Below are 18,030 nucleotides of genomic sequence, written 5' to 3' on the forward strand. Positions count from 1 at the left end.
GGAGGGTGGCCCTGGATGGGGTAACTGCTGCAAAGCAGGAAACAGGCAGAGCAGCGCTGGGCATGTGATGGTGTCACAGGGACCCTCCTCGGAGGAGGAACGGAGCTTTGGGGCGCGCCTGGCAAGTGCAAAGCTGTGGGAGCAGGGTGCATGCCAGGGAACGCCAGCGCTTGTGCAGACACAGGCAGGTGCCCATAGATCGGGATCCAGCTGCCATGCCTGTGTGCATGCACCGGGGAGCAGGGAGTGGGGGGCTGCAGGGGGCGGGTGCTCCCTGAGGCTCGGCCCCTGACTACCTGAGAGGTGGACCTCCCTGCCTGGCCCCTGCATTGCTGGGCCCTTGTGCCCCGAGCTGCTGCCCCTCTCCCTGTCCCTGGCCAGGGCCTCTGGTGGGGGTTAGTTGCTGATAGGATGACGGGGCTGGAGCTCGCCAAAGCCCCCCTCTTCAGAAGCCACTGGGGCTCTGATCCATGAAGGCTGAAAACACAAAGTGGCCCCCAAATGCTGAAGAAGGGGCCCAGAAACAAAGAACAAGGCCGACAAATCCAGTTTGCCGGTGGACAGTGTTCTGCTAGGGCACTTTCGGACAGAAGCGTGGTCTTGCAAGACAGGTGGATCTCTGCTCTGCTGCTCCCCAGACCCATGGCGGGACGGTGGACGTGCTGTGTGCAGACAGTCGAAGGTGACCCTCCAGGACGGCCAGACCACTGCTTGCGTCGTGGCCTCTAGCTGTGAGATAACGTCAGGTTGACGTGTTCTCACGCTAGGCACGCTAGGCACAGTAGGTAAGGTGGAAACCAGGAGCCTTTCATGTGACCAGGGCCAATCAGAAGTCAACGTGGTGGATTGGCACCCAAGAGGGAGCCACCTTTGTCCCCATGGGGTGATGGGGTGGGGCCGTGGCATCCAGGGCAGTTAGAGAGCTGGCCAGGGCGATCCCAGATGCTGCAGACACGCCACCCATCAGGGCCCAGCGCCCGCCACTCCACAGCCTTCTCCCTCCCCAAATGCACACTGGCCATGAAGTCCTCTGGCCCCTGTTCCAGGCACGGACCCAGCCTTCCCCCTCAGCCCAGTGATCTGCTGACACCTGGGGTCTCACCTTGGGGGCCCGGGAACCCCAGTCTCATCAGAATTCCTCTACAGACAGGTCCAGGAGGACCCTGCCCCTGGGCCCAGCATCCCTTCGTGGGGGTTGGTAGTTCCCACTGCGCTCACGTGATTGTCCTCAAACTCTGTACCGCTCTTCTTTTGGACTTGAGCCCTGAGGTCCTACTCTCCCGTCATCCAACTGCACGGGGCTCTGGGGGCTCCTCCACCAGCCACAGCTCAATTCCCTTAGAAACCGCGAGGATTCCGTTCAGAGGCATGGGTGGGTGGAGAGTGCATGGAAGAATCCCCTCCTTCTGCCCCGCAATCACCGGGCTGAGGACCAGGAAGGCGGGGACAGGGCCTCTTGAGGGCTTGTGTGTGCATCTCAGCAGCCGGCAGTCTCCGCTGCTCTCTATAAGCATGTGTTCATTTGGTGTTTTAAAATGTAATTAGAAAACCACAAAAGAATGACTATCTTTCACTGGGTGGCCGGGCTGCCGCCCCCACCCCGCCGTCCCCACAGCCTCACGCTCCTCCTGCCACCTGCCTTTAGACACCAGGCCTTCCCCGGGCTCGGCTGTCTCTCTGAGGGGACGGAGGTTTGTCTCCTTCCTCCGGCCACTGGAGCGAGGTCTGCCCACGTGACAGGCCTGCCATCTGCTGCTGAGCATCTGAGCACATGCGCGGGCAGGTTGTTCACACAGGCAGCTGCGGTGCACAGAGCGGTCTACACGGCCTGCGCCGGCCCACAGAGCGGTCTACACAACCTGCGCCAACCCACAGAGCGGTCTACACAGCCTGCGCCAACCCACAGAGCGGTCTACACAATCTGTGCCAATCCACAGAGCGGTGTACACAACCTGCACCAACCCACAGAGCGGTCTACACAGCCTGCGCCGGCTCACAGAGTGATCTACACAGCCTGCGCCGGCCGACAGAGCAGTCTACACAACCTGCACCGGTCCACAGAATGGTCTACACAGCCCACGCTGGCCCACAGAGCAGTCTACACAACCTGCATCGGTCCACAGAGCAGTCTACACAGCCTGTTCCACCTCCCATGTTCCTCTCCTAGGGTGGCTGTGACAAAGGACCCCAGGCCAGAGGGTCAAATAACAGACATGATTCTCCCACAGACCTGGAGCCAGGGTGCGACAGGGCTGGTTCCTGAGGCCCCTCCCCTGGGCTGGCAGATGCCATCGTCTCCTCGCTGTGTCCTCACAGGGTCATCATCGTCTCCTCGCTGTGTCCTCACAGGGTCATCCGTGTGTGTGTCTGTCCTCATCTCCTCTTCTCACAGGACACAGTCAGACTGGATCAGAGCCAGCCTAACGGCCTCATTTTTAACTTAATTGCCCCTCTTTGTTTTTGTTTGTTTGTTTGCTTTGAGATGGTGTCTCGCTCTGTCGCCCAGGCTGGAGTGCAGTGGCCGGATCTCAGCTCACTGCAACCTCCGCCTCCTGGGTTCAAGTGATTCTCCTGCCTCAGCCTCCTGAGTAGCTGGGACTACAGGCACCCGCCACCACGCCCAGCTAATTTATATGTGTGTGTGTGTGTGTGTGTGTGTGTGTGTGTGTGTGTGTGTATATATATATATATTTTTTTTTTTTTTTTGAGATGGAGTCTTGCTCCATCGCCCAGGCTGGAGTGCAGTGGCTGGATCTCAGCTCACTGCAAGCTCCGCCTCCCTGGTTTACGCCATTCTCCTGCCTCAGCCTCCCGAGTAGCTGGGACTACAGGCGCCCGCCACCTCGCCTGGCTAGTTTTTTGTATTTTTTTAAGTAGAGACGGGGTTTCACTGGGTTAGCCAGGAAGGTCTTGATCCCCTGACCTCGTGATCCGCCCGTCTCGGCCTCCCAAAGTGCTGGGATTACAGGTGTGAGCCACTGCGCCCGCCCTGTTTGTTTGTTTTGTTTTGTTTTGTTTTTCTTGAGACAGCATCTCGCTCTGTCGCCCAGGCTGGAGTGCAGTGGTGCTATCAATCACGGCTCACTGCAGCCTTGACCTCCCAGGCTCAAGAGATCCTCCTACTTCAGCCTCCTTACCAGCCGGGACCACAGGCACATGCCACCACGCCTGGCTTTATAATTTTTTTTGTAGAGATGGGGGATTTTGCCCTGTTGGCCAGGCTGGTCTCGAACTCCTCGTCTCTAGTGATTTATCCTCCCACCTTGGTGTCCCAAAGTGCTGGGATAACAGGCATGAGGTACCGTGCCCAGCCTTAGCCACCCCTTTAGAGACCTCACAGTGCCACTGCAGTCATGAGGGGTGAGGACTTCGACCCATAGGTCTTGGGGAGATGGACATTCTCCTTGGCCAAGCTCAGGTCAGATTCCTCTGAGTCTTCTTCTAGATGAAGCCTCAGGCTTGGGCTCCAGCCCTGGTCCACTTAGTCCAGCTCAGCCGGAGTCCTGCGGAGTCAGGTTAGCAAGTGTTGTGTGTACTTCTGCATAACATCCCCACCACCTACAGCAGCTGTTTGAATCCCTCGGGGGCTGGGGTGGCCTCAGGGGCAGGCCCTGCCCTTGGTCTCTGCTCAGGTGTCACTGTTCGGAAATTGTCAATAATTTATGAACAAAGAGATCTGAATTCTGCCGTGCTGAGCCCTACGGCCGTCGTGCCGGAGGTGCTGTGGGCTATGGGACTGGCCGGCTCCGGGTCGGGGCATTCTAAACACCCAGGTGGAGAATCGGTGGACACTGGGCTCAGAAGAGTCAATATTTCTGGAAAAGATTAGACTCAAGATAGCAAATCAGGCTGGAGCTCTGGGCTCAGAATCTTAAGTGGATTAAAAGCACCCCTCACCCGCCTGCCCTGTAACTGGAGCTCCCGCACACTCCATTATACTAACCCGGGTGATTCAGGATGCATTCAAAGAGGCCTCAGCTCTTCTGCGAATTCCCAGGGACCTCAGGGCTTGCAGAGCTTCCCCTTCCTGGGAAGGCTGGGCTGGCACCTGCAGGCAGGGGTCCTCTCAGGGGTCCCAGGGACAGGTTCTGCTCAGTCTCTGGGACCCACGCACCACAGGAGGTTCCTCTTGCCACCCCTTCCCACCTGTGGCTTTTCCTACACCGTCTTCACCCTGGCTCTTAGCTGCCGGCTTAGGGTAGAATGGATCTGTTCACAATGGAAGTGCTCAATTCAGCATGGCTAAAGACTACCTAGCTCTCTTCTAAAAACACACCCCAAATGGCCAGGCATGGTGGCTCATACCTGGAATCCCAGTACTTTGGGAGACTGAGGCAGAAGGATCACTTGAGCCGAGGACTTAGAGACCAGCCTGGGCAACATAGCGAGATCCCTTCTCTACCAAAAATTAAACAAAATTAGCAGGGTGTGGTGGCATCCTCCCGTGGTCCCAGCTACTCAGGAGGCTGAGGTGGGAGGATCACTTGAGGCTAGGAGGCCAAGGCTGCAGTGAGCTATGATTATGCCACTGGAATCCAACCTGGGCGACAGAGTGAGACTCTGCCTCAAAAACAATACCCCACAGAGGAAATCCATTCTTGGCCGGGCGCGGTGGCTCAAGCCTGTAATCCCAGCACTTTGGGAGGCCGAGACGGGCGGATCACGAGGTCAGGAGATTGAGACCATCCTGGCTAACACAGTGAAACCCCGTCTCTACTAAAAAATACAAAAAACTAGCCGGGTGAGGTGGCGGGCGCCTGTAGTCCCAGCTACTCGGGAGGCTGAGGCAGGAGAATGGCGTAAACCCGGGAGGCGGAGCTTGCAGTGAGCTGAGATCTGGCCATTGCACTCCAGCCTGGGCCACAGAGCGAGACTCCGTCTCAAAAAAAAAAAAAATCCACTTTCAAGTTTAGTGGCATTCACATCTCATGTAACCATGCCACTGCCATCTGCAGAGCTGTTCCAGCTTCCTGAATGGAAACTCTGGCCCCACGAAACACTCACTCCCCATTCCCCTCCCAACCCCTGGTACCCTCCACTCTACTTTCTGTCTCTATGAATCTGAATCCTCCAGGGATCTCACGGAAGTGGAATCACACAGTATCTGTCCTTTTGTGTCCATTTTATTTTACTCAGCACGGTGGCCCCAAGGTTCATCCATGTTGTAGCATGTGCTGGAATCTGCTTCCTTTTTAAGGCTGTGTAATATTCCAGCACATGGATCAACCACATTGTGTTCATCCAATGCTTTCCTCAGCAGACACCTAGGTGCTTCCACCTTCTGGCTGTTGTGAATAATGCTGCTATGAATATGTGTGTGCAAATATCTGTGTGAGTCTTTGCTTTGAATTCTTTAGGTATATACCCAGAGTAAAATCGCTGGATCACATGGTAATTCTATTTTTAATTTTTTGAAGAACTGCCATCCTGTTTTCCATAGCAGCTACACCGTTTCACATCCCCAGCAACACTGCACGAGGGTTCCAGCTTCCCTATATCCTTGGAACAGTGATTATTTTCTGCATTTTTCTTTCCTTTTTTTTTTTTTTTTGAGACGGAGTTTCGCTCTTGTTGCCCAGGCTGGAGTGCAATGGTGCAGTCTCCACTCAATGCAACCTCCACCTCCCGAGTTCAAGTGATTCTCATACCTCAGCCTCCCTTGTAGCTGGGATTATAGGCACCCACCACCACATTCAGCTAATTTTTTTTTTTTTTTTTTTTTTTTGAGACGGAGTCTCGCTCTGTCGCCCAGGCTGGAGTGCAGTGGCGCGATCTCGGCTCACGCTCCGCCTCCCGGGTTCACGCCATTCTCCTGCCTCAGGCTCCTGAGTAGCTGGGACTACAGGCGCCCGCCACCGCGCCCGTCTAATTTTTTGTATTTTTAGTAGAGACGGGGTTTCACCGTGGTCTCGATCTCCTGACCTTGTGATCCGCCCGCCTCGGCCTCCCAAAGTGCTGGGATTACAGGCTTGAGCCACCGCGCCCGGCTAATTTTTATATTTTTAGTAGAGATGAGGTTTCGCCATGTTGGCTGGGCTGGTCTCGAACTCCTGACCTCAGGTGATCCGCCCCTCTGGGCCTCCCAAAGTTCTGGGATTATGGGCGTGAGCCGCTGCACCCAGCCTGTGTTTTTCTTTTATAGTAGCCATCCTAATGGGTATCAGGTGGTATCTCATTGTGGCTAAATCACGTATGTTTAAGAATTTATGCGCGCACACACACACACACACACACACACGATGAAGCTGCAAGAAAAGGGAGAGAATGACCCAAAATGTCAGCCCAAGGCTGCCTCAGGGTTAGACACAGGTGTCTTCTTAGCGCCTTTTAGCCCACGCATATGTGCTTGCGCAGTCTTTCGGCGTGTTTTCTAACATTTCACAATTAAATAAGGAGTAGTCGATATTCACAGCCACCATGTCCACCGTATATGTAGAGAAAAATGCACAAATCCTGGTGATCTGCCCGCTCAGCTTTCACAAACCGAACACACCGTGCGGTCAGGAGGCGGCTCTCCCGACCACCGGCTCTGCACCCCCAGGACCCGGGGACCAAGACTTTCCCAAGGGCCCAGCAAATGTGAGGAAGGAAGGAAGGAAAGGAGGGAGAGGGAGGGAGGAATGCTGGCTGCTTTCCAGCGCCCCGTTTGGGTTTGGCCTCTGCCGAGGCCTGAAGGCAGCCCTGAGGGCCCCTGGGTGGCAGGGAGGGGTGGTGGCTGCGGCCGACAGCAAAGAACCTCCGGAGACGCAAAGCTGGGCCAGACGTGCCACCCGGGCCCCAGCACTGGCGAAGGGACACGTGCGGCCGCACTGGATGCAGCCCCGCCCTGGTCCCGGCCACATCCTCAAGACCACCGGGGTGTGGGGCTCTGCCCCGGGTCTCAGTGCTCGGGGCCCGCGTTACATCGCACAGGCTCAGAAACGCACAGCGGAAAGCTGGCCCCGGCGGGCAGAGGGCGCCCGATTCCTGCTCCGTCCGCGGTCCGTCCTGCGAGGAGGCGCCAGGGGCGGACCCGGGGCGGGGCGGGCGCAGGGCGCGCGCGGGGCGGGGACGGGGACGGGGCGGGGACGGCGGCGCGGCGCAGGCGGCGGGAGTGCGAGCTGGGCCCGGGTCTCGGCCGCCGCCATGGCCGCGGTGGACCTGGAGAAGCTGCGGGCGTCGGGCGCGGGCAAGGCCATCGGCGTCCTGACCAGCGGCGGCGACGCGCAAGGTGGGTGGGGGTCCCGGCCGCGTCGCGGTGCAGGGGGTGGGGGGCGCCTCCGTCCCGGCCTCTCCGGAGCGCCCGCCGAGCCCTGGGACCCGGTTCTCGGGCCGGTCCGGCCTCCCTCCAGCCCCGGCCTCCTGCCCCGGCCTCCAGCCCCGGGTCCGTCCCCCGCTCCGCCCCGGCGCGGTCTCGGGCCTACGTGCGGCCGGCCACGTTCTCGGCCTCCGCCTGGGTCTTGGCGCCGCCCGCGCCCTGCCCGGAGGGTGTGTCCGACTCTGGGCTGCGGGGCAGGACCCCCGCGAGGATTCCCCAAGGCCACGTGAGCGGAGGGTGCCGGTCCCGCTGCCCCCAGAGCCTGGTCCTTCCTGGTTCTGAAGCGACCTGGGGACCCGGTGCCTCCCGAGAGCTGGCGCCAGGCTGCGGGTTTCCGGGACCTCCTCCCGCTGGGCGGGGGCGGGCTCACCCCCGGACCGGTGCGCCTCCTCGGGGCCCTCGCGGCCGCCTTCCGTGTGGGTCTAGCTGGGGAAGAGGGTGGTGGGGAGATGAGCTGCCCGGGGCCTTGAGCAAAGCCCCGTTGTCACTCTTTTTCCAGGGGTACTGGGGAGGCCCCAGGTGGTGGGGACTGAGAGTTGGCAGAGCTGGGTGGGGGTCCGGCCTGGGGGCGTGGTATCCTGGCACTCTCCCTCCTGGAGGCCTGGTCCTGCTGGCCTCCAGTATCTCTGGCCTGACATGTCCAGTGTGGCACCTGTGGCACAGGACACCACCTACCCTGACCCTCAGGAGGAGAGAGGAGAGGATTTATGAGACCAGAAGTGAGGTGCTGGGTTGGGAAGGGGCCCAGCCAGCACCCCAAAGCTGTACAGCGGGACCTGGTCTGTCTTTTAGAGTTCAGAAAATTGTTGAGAAAATGCAGACACACCCCCCTCAGCCAGCTTCAGGCACCTGACCCTCCTTTTCCGTATCTGGAAGCCAGGAAGAGGGAGGAGGAAGCTGGCCTTGACCAGGACCAAGCCAGGGAGGCAGGAGTGGCCCGTGGGTGTCGCTGTCTGAACCCCGGCCTGCGGAGGGCGCTCCTTCGGACCTGGCTGAGCCATGCCTGTTGTGAACCTTCTCACTGCTGTGGCTGGAGCGGGAGCTGCTGCTTGTTGCTGGCCACTGGCAGTGTCCTGGACGTGGCCTGGTGTATTGTGGGCTCAGGTGGGAGAGGAGGTCCACGGCCTTGGAGGGCCACTGGCAGTGTCCTGGACGTGGCCTGGTGTGTTGTGGGCCCAGGTGGGAGAGGAGGTCCACGGCCTTGGAGGGCCACTGGCAGTGTCCTGGAGCGTGGCCTGGTGTGTTGTGGGTCCAGGTGGGAGAGGAGGCCCATGGCCTTGGAGGGTGGACTCAGGAAGCTCCATCCCATGATATTAGACCAAGAAAGGGCCCGAGTCTGGAGGGCAGACGGGTTGCTGCAGGGCTGGCCTGCCTGCCCACCAGGGAGGCGCTTTCTTGGTGAGGCTGGCGAAGCCCCAAAGCCCACCCTGTGGCTCCCTGGAACACAGAGGGTCCCCAACCAGCTTCCGTGTCTGCAAAGTGGGAGCATCAGCAGCAGAGGGTTGGGAAGGTTCGGAGCCCGGGGTGGCACCTGTCCCCCCATCCCCCGCCGCCCCGGGCACAGACTAAACAGAATGGGGGCCCGCTGGAGGTCGCGGAAGGGCAAGCCTGGCAGGTGGTTCTTGGGCCAGCGGGGCGGGGGGCGCACCCAGAGTGGCAGACAGGCAGTTCTGGATGCTGGTGGAGGATCTGGAGATGGGAGGCCCCTCCTGACCCTGTGGGCAGGCCGGCTGGGTGGGCCTCCCATCTCCATCTGAGCTGGGAGTTCTGACTGCCCAGCGTGGCCCCAGTGCCTGGTATGGGGTGGGCAGCGCTTCCTGGCTGCAGCTGGGAGGGTGCCCACAGTGCACCTGCTGGCTGATCATGGCATCCCAGCTGGTCCTGTGTCTTCCTCTGTAAATGTCCTCCCTTCCCAAGCCCCTGGCAACTGCAGCGTCGCTGTGTGCAGGCTCCCACGCGTGGACAGGGAACTGGCGGTTTTCTGCAAGGGAGGAGGACTCCACACGCTTCCCCAGTTGAGGGCTGGGGCTGATTCAGGGAGGATGATGGGGGTGAGTAGGATGGGAGGAGCTGGCATTCTGGGCAGAACCAGAGTCCTTCTGTTTCATGAGTTCCTAAAAGCAGTCTGCGGGGCTCTCCCCGGCCACCGCTGCTGCCGCCCTGTGGCTTCCCATGGTGGGTGCTCTGTTTTCTTCTTGAGGCCCCACTGCCTTCCTAGAAAGGCTGATCCTGGGCGAGGGGAAGCCCATGGCCTAGTGTGCCCTTCTCTATGCCCTCTGTGTCAGCTGGGCAGCAGGAGAGTGGGGACTGGGAGGCACTTTCCGCCCCGATGCTGAAGTCTGCGTTTGTTGGATGTATGAGAACAGCCAGTCTCACCATCTGCCAGTGTTGCCCAGCCCTGGGAGTTCTCAGGCCTCAGTTTCCCCTTCTGTGAAAAAGGGGGTTGGGGACAAGACAGGCCACCTTGCAAATTCCTTCCAGCCAGCCCAGAAGTCCTGTTCTGTGTGGCTCTGGGTCATGCCTTTCCTGTTGGGCAGGGGTCCGTGTTGTCGAGCAGGGGAGGGTGTTGTTCAAGGATGTCTATTTGCACAATAACCCGTGCAAAGGTGGCTAGAAGATTTGAATCAGGCCGGGTGTGGTGTCTCATGCCTGTAATCCCAGCACTTTGGGAGGCTGAGGTGGGCGGATCACCTGAGGTCAGGAGTTCAAGACCATCTTGGCTAACATGATGAAACCTCGTCTCTACTAAAAATACAAAAATTAACTGGGCGTGGTGGCACGCATCTGTAATCCGGCTGCTCAGGAGGCTGAGGCAGGAGAATCGCTTGAACCAGGAGGTGGAGGTTGCAGTGAGCCGAGATCGAGCCACTGCACTCCAGCCTGGGCAACAGAGCGAGACTCTGTTTCAAAAAACAAACAAAGAAAAAACCCCAAAAATCAACCAGGCTTGGTGGTGCGTGCCTGTAGTCCCAGCTACTCAGGAGGCAGAGGCAGGAGAATCACTTGAACCTGGGAGGCAGAGGTTGTAGTGAGCCAAGATCATGCCACTGCACTCCAGCCTGAGTGACAGAACGAGACTGTCTAAAAAAAAAAAAAAAAAAGACAAAAAACAACCTGGCCTGCCTGTGCCCACCTTCATCTTGCCCTGGCCTGGGCACTTTTAATTCTCTGGGCCGTTTGTCTCTGCTCTGGCCCTGCAGAGGATACCACGCCCTGCCTTTCCCTGGCCGGGGTGTTTGGACGTTGGTTTCCTGTTATCGCAAGTGAGGACTTAGCTCCCTGGCCCGCACGCCTCCCCGACATCGTGGCGTCCTGTTTGGAGCCTTCAGGCTCATGCTTACATCCTTAGCTGATCATTAAACTTTGCGACCATTTCATGCTCACTGCTTTCTTGCCCAGGAGCTAATGGTGAGGAAAGGTCACTGGGAACCAGCACACCAACCTCAGACATCGATTTTCTTCCAGCCTTTTTTCCTGGGCAGGGGTGGCTGTCACCTGCTGGTAGTCAGTGGCAGGCCCACCATCCTTCCTGTCCTCTGACTGCGTGGTGCTGGCGACTGCTGCCTGGGGTTTATTTTGAGAAAGAAAAGCCGATTAAAGGGCCACTAAGAAGGCCTTTTGAAGATTACAGCTTCCAGTGAGGTTGACAGAGAAACCCACTCCAGTCCCGTTCTAAAATCCAGCGTTTCCTCCTTCAGGCTGCAGCCAGTCCCGTTCTCAAATCCAGAGTTTCCTCCTTCAGGCTGCAGCCAGTCCCGTTCTCAAATCCAGAGTTTCCTGGGACATGGCCACTTTGTTCTCCTCCCAAGGGCTTAACACAAAGCTGGGTTTTGGCAGCTTCATTGTCTCTGGGCGTCAAAGCAGCTTTTATTTTTTGGAGTGCCCTGAAGACATTTGGAAGCGAGGGGTACTCTTGCAGATCCCTGACCCTGGAGCCCCTTTGCTATTCCCAGACCCCCTGACAAGCCCACCAGGCCAGCTGCTGAGATGGCTGTGACCCTGGACTGACCCGCCCGGTGGCACACAGACTCCGCCTGGAGCTGGGGAGACCAGAAAGGCTGTGTGGCTGGACGGCGGCCTGGGTGCACTGCTCCCGCCCTCTCCTTGCCCTGCCTGAGCTGCCTCCTGCCAGAGGTGGGCTTGGACCTGTGGTGGGACCAGGTCTGCAGGGAGGGCGAGGGAGGGACGGAGGCTTAGCTTCGGCCAGCTGTGGCTGAGTGGATCTCCCTCATTGCCCCTGACTCCGGTGAGGGTGGGGGACGGGGAGCCTGCAGTCACAGCACCGCCTTGGAAGCCCAGCCTGGGGCAGCAGGACTTGGCTCTGCCAACTGCTTTTGGTTGTCGGGTGCTTGGGGTGGCTCAGCTGTCTGGGGTAGGGGGCTCGGCTGTCTGGGGGGGGGCTCAGCTGTCTGGGATGGGTAGGGGGGCTTGGCTGTCTGGGGTGGCTCAGCTGTCTAGGATGGGGCTGGGCCGTCTGGGTGTGTGTGGGATGCTTGCCGGGGTCCCGTCCCCGTTTCAGCTGTAGCAGCCCCGCGCCTATCTGTGTCTATCTGTGTGGGGATGTGAGGGAGGCACTGTTCCTTTAGAGACGGGGTTGCTTGCTCAAGCGGAGAAGCTGCCAGTGTGGGCAGCTCCAGCTCCCTGCAGGCTCTGTGTTCTGCCCGTTCTGACGTCTGTGCCGCTTCCTCCTGGACGGCTGCCGGGGTTGGCTCCAGCCCCTGCCCCTGGCTGCTGGGTGGGGAGAGGGGGGAGAGGACCACCTGCTGAACCTGAGGATGGGTCTGGGTGCGTCCTGCCACTGCTGCCACCTGCTGGGCTCTGGAAGGTCCCTCACCCTCCCTCTGGGACCTTGTTGGATCCCTGTGGTGTGGGGATGGTGGCAGATACTCTGGCTGCTACATGGGAACCCTGCACAGTGTGCCAATCCCTGGGGTTTCTCAAGGCGTGGGGCCTCACCTCACACCTGCTCCCTCCTGCTGAGCCCCAGGTCAAGCTGGAGAGTGGATGAGAAGCGTTTGTAACCAGGGTAGAGGTCGAGGGTCCTCTCGTGGGGTCTCCATGTTCAAGGGAGCTGCCGAGGCTTGGGCAGGAGCCTCCAGCAAGTCAGCACCTCCACCTCTGTGAGTGCAGGGGGGGAAGGCCAGGGGCTTTTGATGGGCACGAGGCTTGGGGACAGAGGACCCGCATGGCTTAGGGATAGATGGCATGGTATGGGTGCTGGGAGGGAGGCAGGAAGAGCAGGGCTGGTCCCAGGGGAAAGGGCACGCTCAGGCCTGTGACCCGGCCCCAGACCCCACTCAGTGGGGGGACCCCGGCCGCTGGCTTGGGGTTCTTCGTCTCTGAAGATCAGGTAGTCTTGGCTGCCCCTGTTGTATGAAGTCATGGATATCTTTTGAGTTGGGAGCTCTCAGGAAGAAGGTGTGGGGTGCATTAGCACCAGTGTTTCCTGGATGCCACCTCCCCCGTCAATGTCCCTGTCCAGGAAACCGGCTTTGCCAAGGCCCCCGCCAGGATGGGGAATTTCACTGCAGTCCCGGGAGCCCAGGGCAAGGGGACAGGAAAGAGGAGGTGACCTCAGAGCCTGGTGGCACCAGCGTCATGTCTAGGCTGGGGGGTGAGGGTGCCTGAGGCCCTGGGGCAGGGCAGTGCTGTCCCCAGGGTGGCTAAGGTCGGAGGGCCTCTGTTCTTATTCCCCCATCTCTTTGCAAAGGAAGGAGCCCATGCCCATTCCAGCGAGTGCCTCCTCAGTGCCCAGAGGTGCTCCCTGGGCCCCTCCATCCCTGTGCTGCAGTCTGAATGTCTGGGGTGAGGGCTGGTGTGGGAGGTGCTGGCCTCTTTTCCACCTGCCCACTTTTTATCCTGCTCTGTGGTCAAGGCCTGACCCCGTGGCCTGTGAGTGTGGGGGCTCCGTGGCAGAGGTTGGGGCGGTGGGGTGTGTTCGGGACAGCCACACACGCCTGGTTGCCACGCCCTGCATGGGATGTACCCAGTTTACCTCTGGGCACCATACTCCAGGTGCTCGGAAGCTGAAGCCTAGAGCCTGCTGGGTTCGCCCGAAACTCCACCCGGGGGCCCAGGGCTGGTCCTCAGGTTTCCTAGCCTGGCGCCTTCTGAGATGGGGAGGGTGTCCAGGCCTCCCCACCCCCTGCCCTCTGAGATGGGGATGGCCTCCAGGGCCTCCCCCCAATCCCCACCCTCTTAGATGGGGATCGCATCTAGGCCCCCCCCACCCCCTGCCCTCTTGAGATGGGGAGGGCAACCAGGGCCTTCCCCCACCACCCACCCTCTGAGATGGACAGGGTGTCTAGGCTTCTCTCACCCCCTGCCCTCTGAGATGGGAAGGATGATCAGGCCTCTCCAACCCTCTACCCTCTGAGATGGGAAGGGCGTCCGGGGCCTCCCCACCCCCTGTCCTCTGAGATGGGGAGGGCGTCCGGGGCCTCCCCACCCCCTGTCCTCTGAGATGGGGAGGGCGTCCGGGGCCTCCCCACCCCCTGTCCTCTGAGATGGGGAGGGCGTCCGGGGCCTCCCCACCCCCTGTCCTCTGAGATGGGGAGGGCGTCCGGGGCCTCCCCACCCCCTGTCCTCTGAGATGGGGAGGGCGTCCGGGGCCTCCCCACCCCCTGTCCTCTGAGATGGGGAGGGCGTCCGGGGCCTCCCCACCCCCTGTCCTCTGAGATGGGGAGGGCGTCCGGGGCCTCCCCACCCCCTGTCCTCTGAGATGGGGAGGGCGTCCGGGGCCTCGCCACCCCCTGTCCTCTGAGATGGGGAGGGCGTCCGGGGCCTCCCCACCCCCTGTCCTCTGAGATGGGGAGGGCGTCCGGGGCCTCCCCACCCCCTGTCCTCTGAGATGGGGAGGGCGTCCGGGGCCTCGCCACCCCCTGTCCTCTGAGATGGGGAGGGCGTCCGGGGCCTCGCCACCCCCTGTCCTCTGAGATGGGGAGGGCGTCCGGGGCCTCGCATCTCAGCGTGAGACTGACAGGTTTGCCCTGATCTCCACAGGCATGAACGCTGCTGTCCGAGCTGTGACGCGCATGGGCATTTATGTGGGTGCCAAAGTCTTCCTCATCTATGAGGTAAGGCCAAGGAGGGCCGTGTGTGTGCAGGGAGTGGGGCCTCCTGAGGCACAGGCCGAGGTGTGTTCTGTGTGGGTCACGGAACAGTGCGGGTCTGGGAGATGGGGCGGTCCTGGCCTGGAGGAGCTGACGGGTACTCGGTCGCGGGGAGTGCGGGGGGAGCTCGGGGCCGGGCCAGAGGCATCTGCAGAAAGAAGAGACCTGCCGGCCGGGCGCGGTGGCTCAAGCCTGTAATCCCAGCACTTTGGGAGGCCGGGACCGGTGGATCACGAGGTCAGGAGATCGAGACCATCCTGGCTAACACGGTGAAACCCCGTCTCTACTAAAAAATACAAAAAACTAGCCTGGCGAGGTGGCGGCGCCTGTAGTCCCAGCTACTGGGGAGGCTGAGGCAGGAGAATGGCGGGAACCCGGGAGGCGGAGCTTGCAGTGAGCGGAGATCCGGCCACTACACTCCAGCCTGGGCTACAGAGCGAAATTCTGTCTCAAAAAAAAAAAAAAAAAAAAAAAAAAAAAAAAAAAAGAAGAGACCTGCTGATCAGCGAAATTCTGTCTCAAAAAAAAAAAAAAAAAAAAAAAAAAAAAAAAAGAAGAGACCTGCTGATCCGGGGATTCAGCCTGGCTGGAGGCTCAGAGGCTGCAGGGGGCGGGCCTGGGGGCAGGGAAGGAGCTGGGTGGAGAGGGAGCCCAGGCCCTGCCTACAGTGATTGGGCCAGGCCCCACCCACCACACCCGTAGCCTGGGCCCTTGTCCTGCCCCGAGGCCTCTGTGAGTGGGGGCCGGGGACCTCACCATCTCTGCCCTTGTCCTCCCCAGCCTCCTGCCTCACCACCCAAACCTGAGGAACAGCCCCTGGCAGCAGCTCTGCTGTGTCCATGTTCATTGTGTTCCCGTAGGAGCGGCGGATGCCCCCCTGCCTCAGCCCCAGTCCCCGTGGGAGATTTGGGGCTCGCCCTCCGTCCTGGGTATTTACACACGCACACTTGCACTCACACGTGCGCACACACGGGCACATTCACACACTTGGGCCACACCACCCGGGCACAGGCTGCACTCTTGTCTGATGGTTTTGCACAAGGCCTTTTGCTATTTTGTTACCACTTTTTACATAATATGTAGCTGTTTATATAAAATGTAGCAACCCCAGCTCTACAGCTCCAGGCACTCAGCCCCACTCCGCTCACTGCTCACCGCTCACTGCTCACTGCCCTGGGTCCCAGTTCCCCACCTTGGCCCCCACCTGGGCCCCACCTGCCCAGCCCTCCCTCTGCAGGACTGTGTGAGTGGATGAGTGAGTGGGCAGTCTGTGCTGGCCCGTCCTCTCCCTGTGGCCAGGCTGGGGTGAGGCTGGGGCCCTGCCAGTGTCGATTGGGAAGCAGGTCTCAGAGCCCTGGGGAGCTGGGTGTGGGAGCCCCTCCAGGCAGGCTGGGCTGTGTCCCTACGAAACTTCCTGCCACCTGCTCGACCTCCAGTTTCTTCTAAGTGGCAAAGGGCAGAAATTAGGGTTTTCCTGACCCCCATACATTCGTGGTTGGGACAGATTCCTGTGGCAAAAGACAGAAAACAAGTTCATCAGTGCAGGGTATGTCCTGGAAAAGGGGAGAAGAGGCACTTGGCCGTGCCTGGAGTCCTGGCTTCTGCAGAGCCCCAGCAGAGACCAGTGCGCCTGGAGAAGCCGAGGGGTACAGGCACGCAGTGTGAGGGCCCTCGGAGGTGGGGGAATGCGGGAGAGTGAGTTTATGGGAAAAGGAATGAAGGGGGTGGGCGCGGGTCCTGGGGCTGTCTCTGGGTGCGGAGGGTTCTGAGGGGCATTTACGTCCCGTCCAGGAGGCAACAGGAGGAGCCTTAGTCTTAGGATGCTGTGTGCTGCTTTCCTCTGGAAGGGAGGCGAGGCTGAGAGCTTCCCTGCACCTGCTGCCTAGTGGGCTTTAGGTCAGAAACATCCACATCTAAGAGGTAGATTTTGAGGTGAGACATTCTGGTATTGCGGCCCGGGGAGACTTCCCCTCCATCCTGCGAAGATTCTTGGAAAAATCTACTTGCGAAAGGTGGTTTAATAGAGCAAAGGTGCTGGCATTCACTGTGAACAGGCGTGGAGAGGTGGGGCGAAGATGCTGACCTGACCTCCTCCCAGGGCAAAGGGACATGGGCAGCCTGGATGATTCTAGAGGGGGAGGAAATTTTTTTTTTTTCTTCGAGACACAGTCTCACTCTGTTCCCCAGGCCGGAGTGCACTGGCACAATCTTGGCTCACTGCAACCTCCGTCTCCCGGGTTCAAGCGATTCTCCTGCCTCAGCCTCCCGAGTAGCTGGGATTATAAGCACCCGCCACCACACCCGGCTGTTTTTTGTATTTTTAGTAGAGACGGGGTTTCACCATGTTGGCCAGGATGGTCTCGAACTCCTGACCTCTGGTGATCCACCCGCCTCTGCCTCCCAAAGTGTTGGGATTACAGGCGTGAGCCGCTGCGCACGGCCATAAATGGTTTTTAGGGGATTCAATGGGGCTTGGACAGCGTCTGTTGGCCCTGGTGACTACCTGCCCAGGTGTGTTGGCAGACACAGGTCTTTCTTCCTGCGATGACCTCAGTGCAGGGAAACTCAGGGAGGGGGACTGGCAGTCACTGTTCCTTTCCCCAGCAGCTGTGGGCTTTAGGCAGATGCGGGGGCTTCAGGGAGCAGCCACATCCTGAGCTTGGAGGAGGCAGAGGGTCGAGAGGCAGGAGGGGTAGGTCAGGGAGACCTGTGGCTGCGCCCGTTCACATCAGACTGCATGCATTTTGGGTTTCTGAGCCCAGCACTGCTTTCCTTCAGCAGGGAGACTGATGGCTTCTTCTTGGGGATGTCGTTAGGGCAGAAAGGGAGGGTGGCCTTGGAGGTGAAAACCCTTCTCAGTTCTGACACAAAGGAGGGCTCAGAACCGAGCTGCTCTTATCCTCCCAGGCAGAGCCCAGAGCGCAGTGGGGAGGGCCCTGAGCCTGGGTCCAGGCCTGCAGGGGTGAGAGGAGGGGATGGGACGAGAGGGGAAGGAGGGGTGAGCTGGGCCTAGGAGGACAGATACGGAGAAGAAGTGGGTGGAGAGGGGCAAACCTCTTCTAGAAGGTTCCAAGGGTAAGGGGAGGTTGTGTCTGAGACTGATTCCAGCAGACCTGAACCACTGACCTTGTGGGGTCTCTGGGGACTCCTGGGCTGGCCACACCTGCCTGCCCCTCTGCCCAGTGGAGCAGAGGCCTGGCTGGCACCTGGGCTCTGTATTGGGTCCTGAGTTTTGCAGACAGATCTGTGTTTGGTGGCCTCCTGCTCAGGTGGGGCTGTGGGTTTGGAATCATTTTCCTGTTTTCCTTGTGCCTGGCTCAGGGCTGGTACAACCACAGGGGGCCAGGCTGGCCTGGCCTGAGCCAGAGGAAGTAGCTCTGTGGTCCCTCAGATCAGCCCCTGAGATGGGGTGGAGCACCTGTCCTCCAACCCAGCTGGTGGGGAAGGGAGGCTGCCAGGCTGCGAGCCTGCCATGGCCAGAGTGGGGATGTTTGCGTGCCCCGCAGCGTGCACTGTCCCTTGACCCCCTGCCTGGTTGAGGCACTTGCCCTCCTGGCCCCCAGGGCCCTGACACCCGGTTGGGGAGGAGGCAGAGGGAGGAGCAGAAGCCCCGGCCGAGGA

The 18,030-nt window shown here is 60.0% G+C and overlaps 1 protein-coding gene across 1 annotated transcript in view; it reads left to right on the plus strand.

The window, feature by feature from the left end:
• The first annotated feature begins 7,074 nt into the window (after positions 1-7,074).
• Positions 7,075-18,030, plus strand: part of LOC105472537 (phosphofructokinase, liver type) — a 28,554-nt gene continuing 17,598 nt past the window's right edge. Inside the window, exons 1-2 of the mRNA XM_011725892.2 lie at positions 7,075-7,210; positions 14,300-14,373. Coding sequence (XP_011724194.1) covers positions 7,126-7,210; positions 14,300-14,373 — 159 coding nt within the window. The 5' untranslated portion in view covers positions 7,075-7,125. The remainder of the gene's footprint in view (positions 7,211-14,299; positions 14,374-18,030) is intronic.

This window comes from Macaca nemestrina, chromosome 4 (assembly GCF_043159975.1).
Source record: "Macaca nemestrina isolate mMacNem1 chromosome 4, mMacNem.hap1, whole genome shotgun sequence".
NCBI lineage: Eukaryota > Metazoa > Chordata > Mammalia > Primates > Cercopithecidae > Macaca > Macaca nemestrina.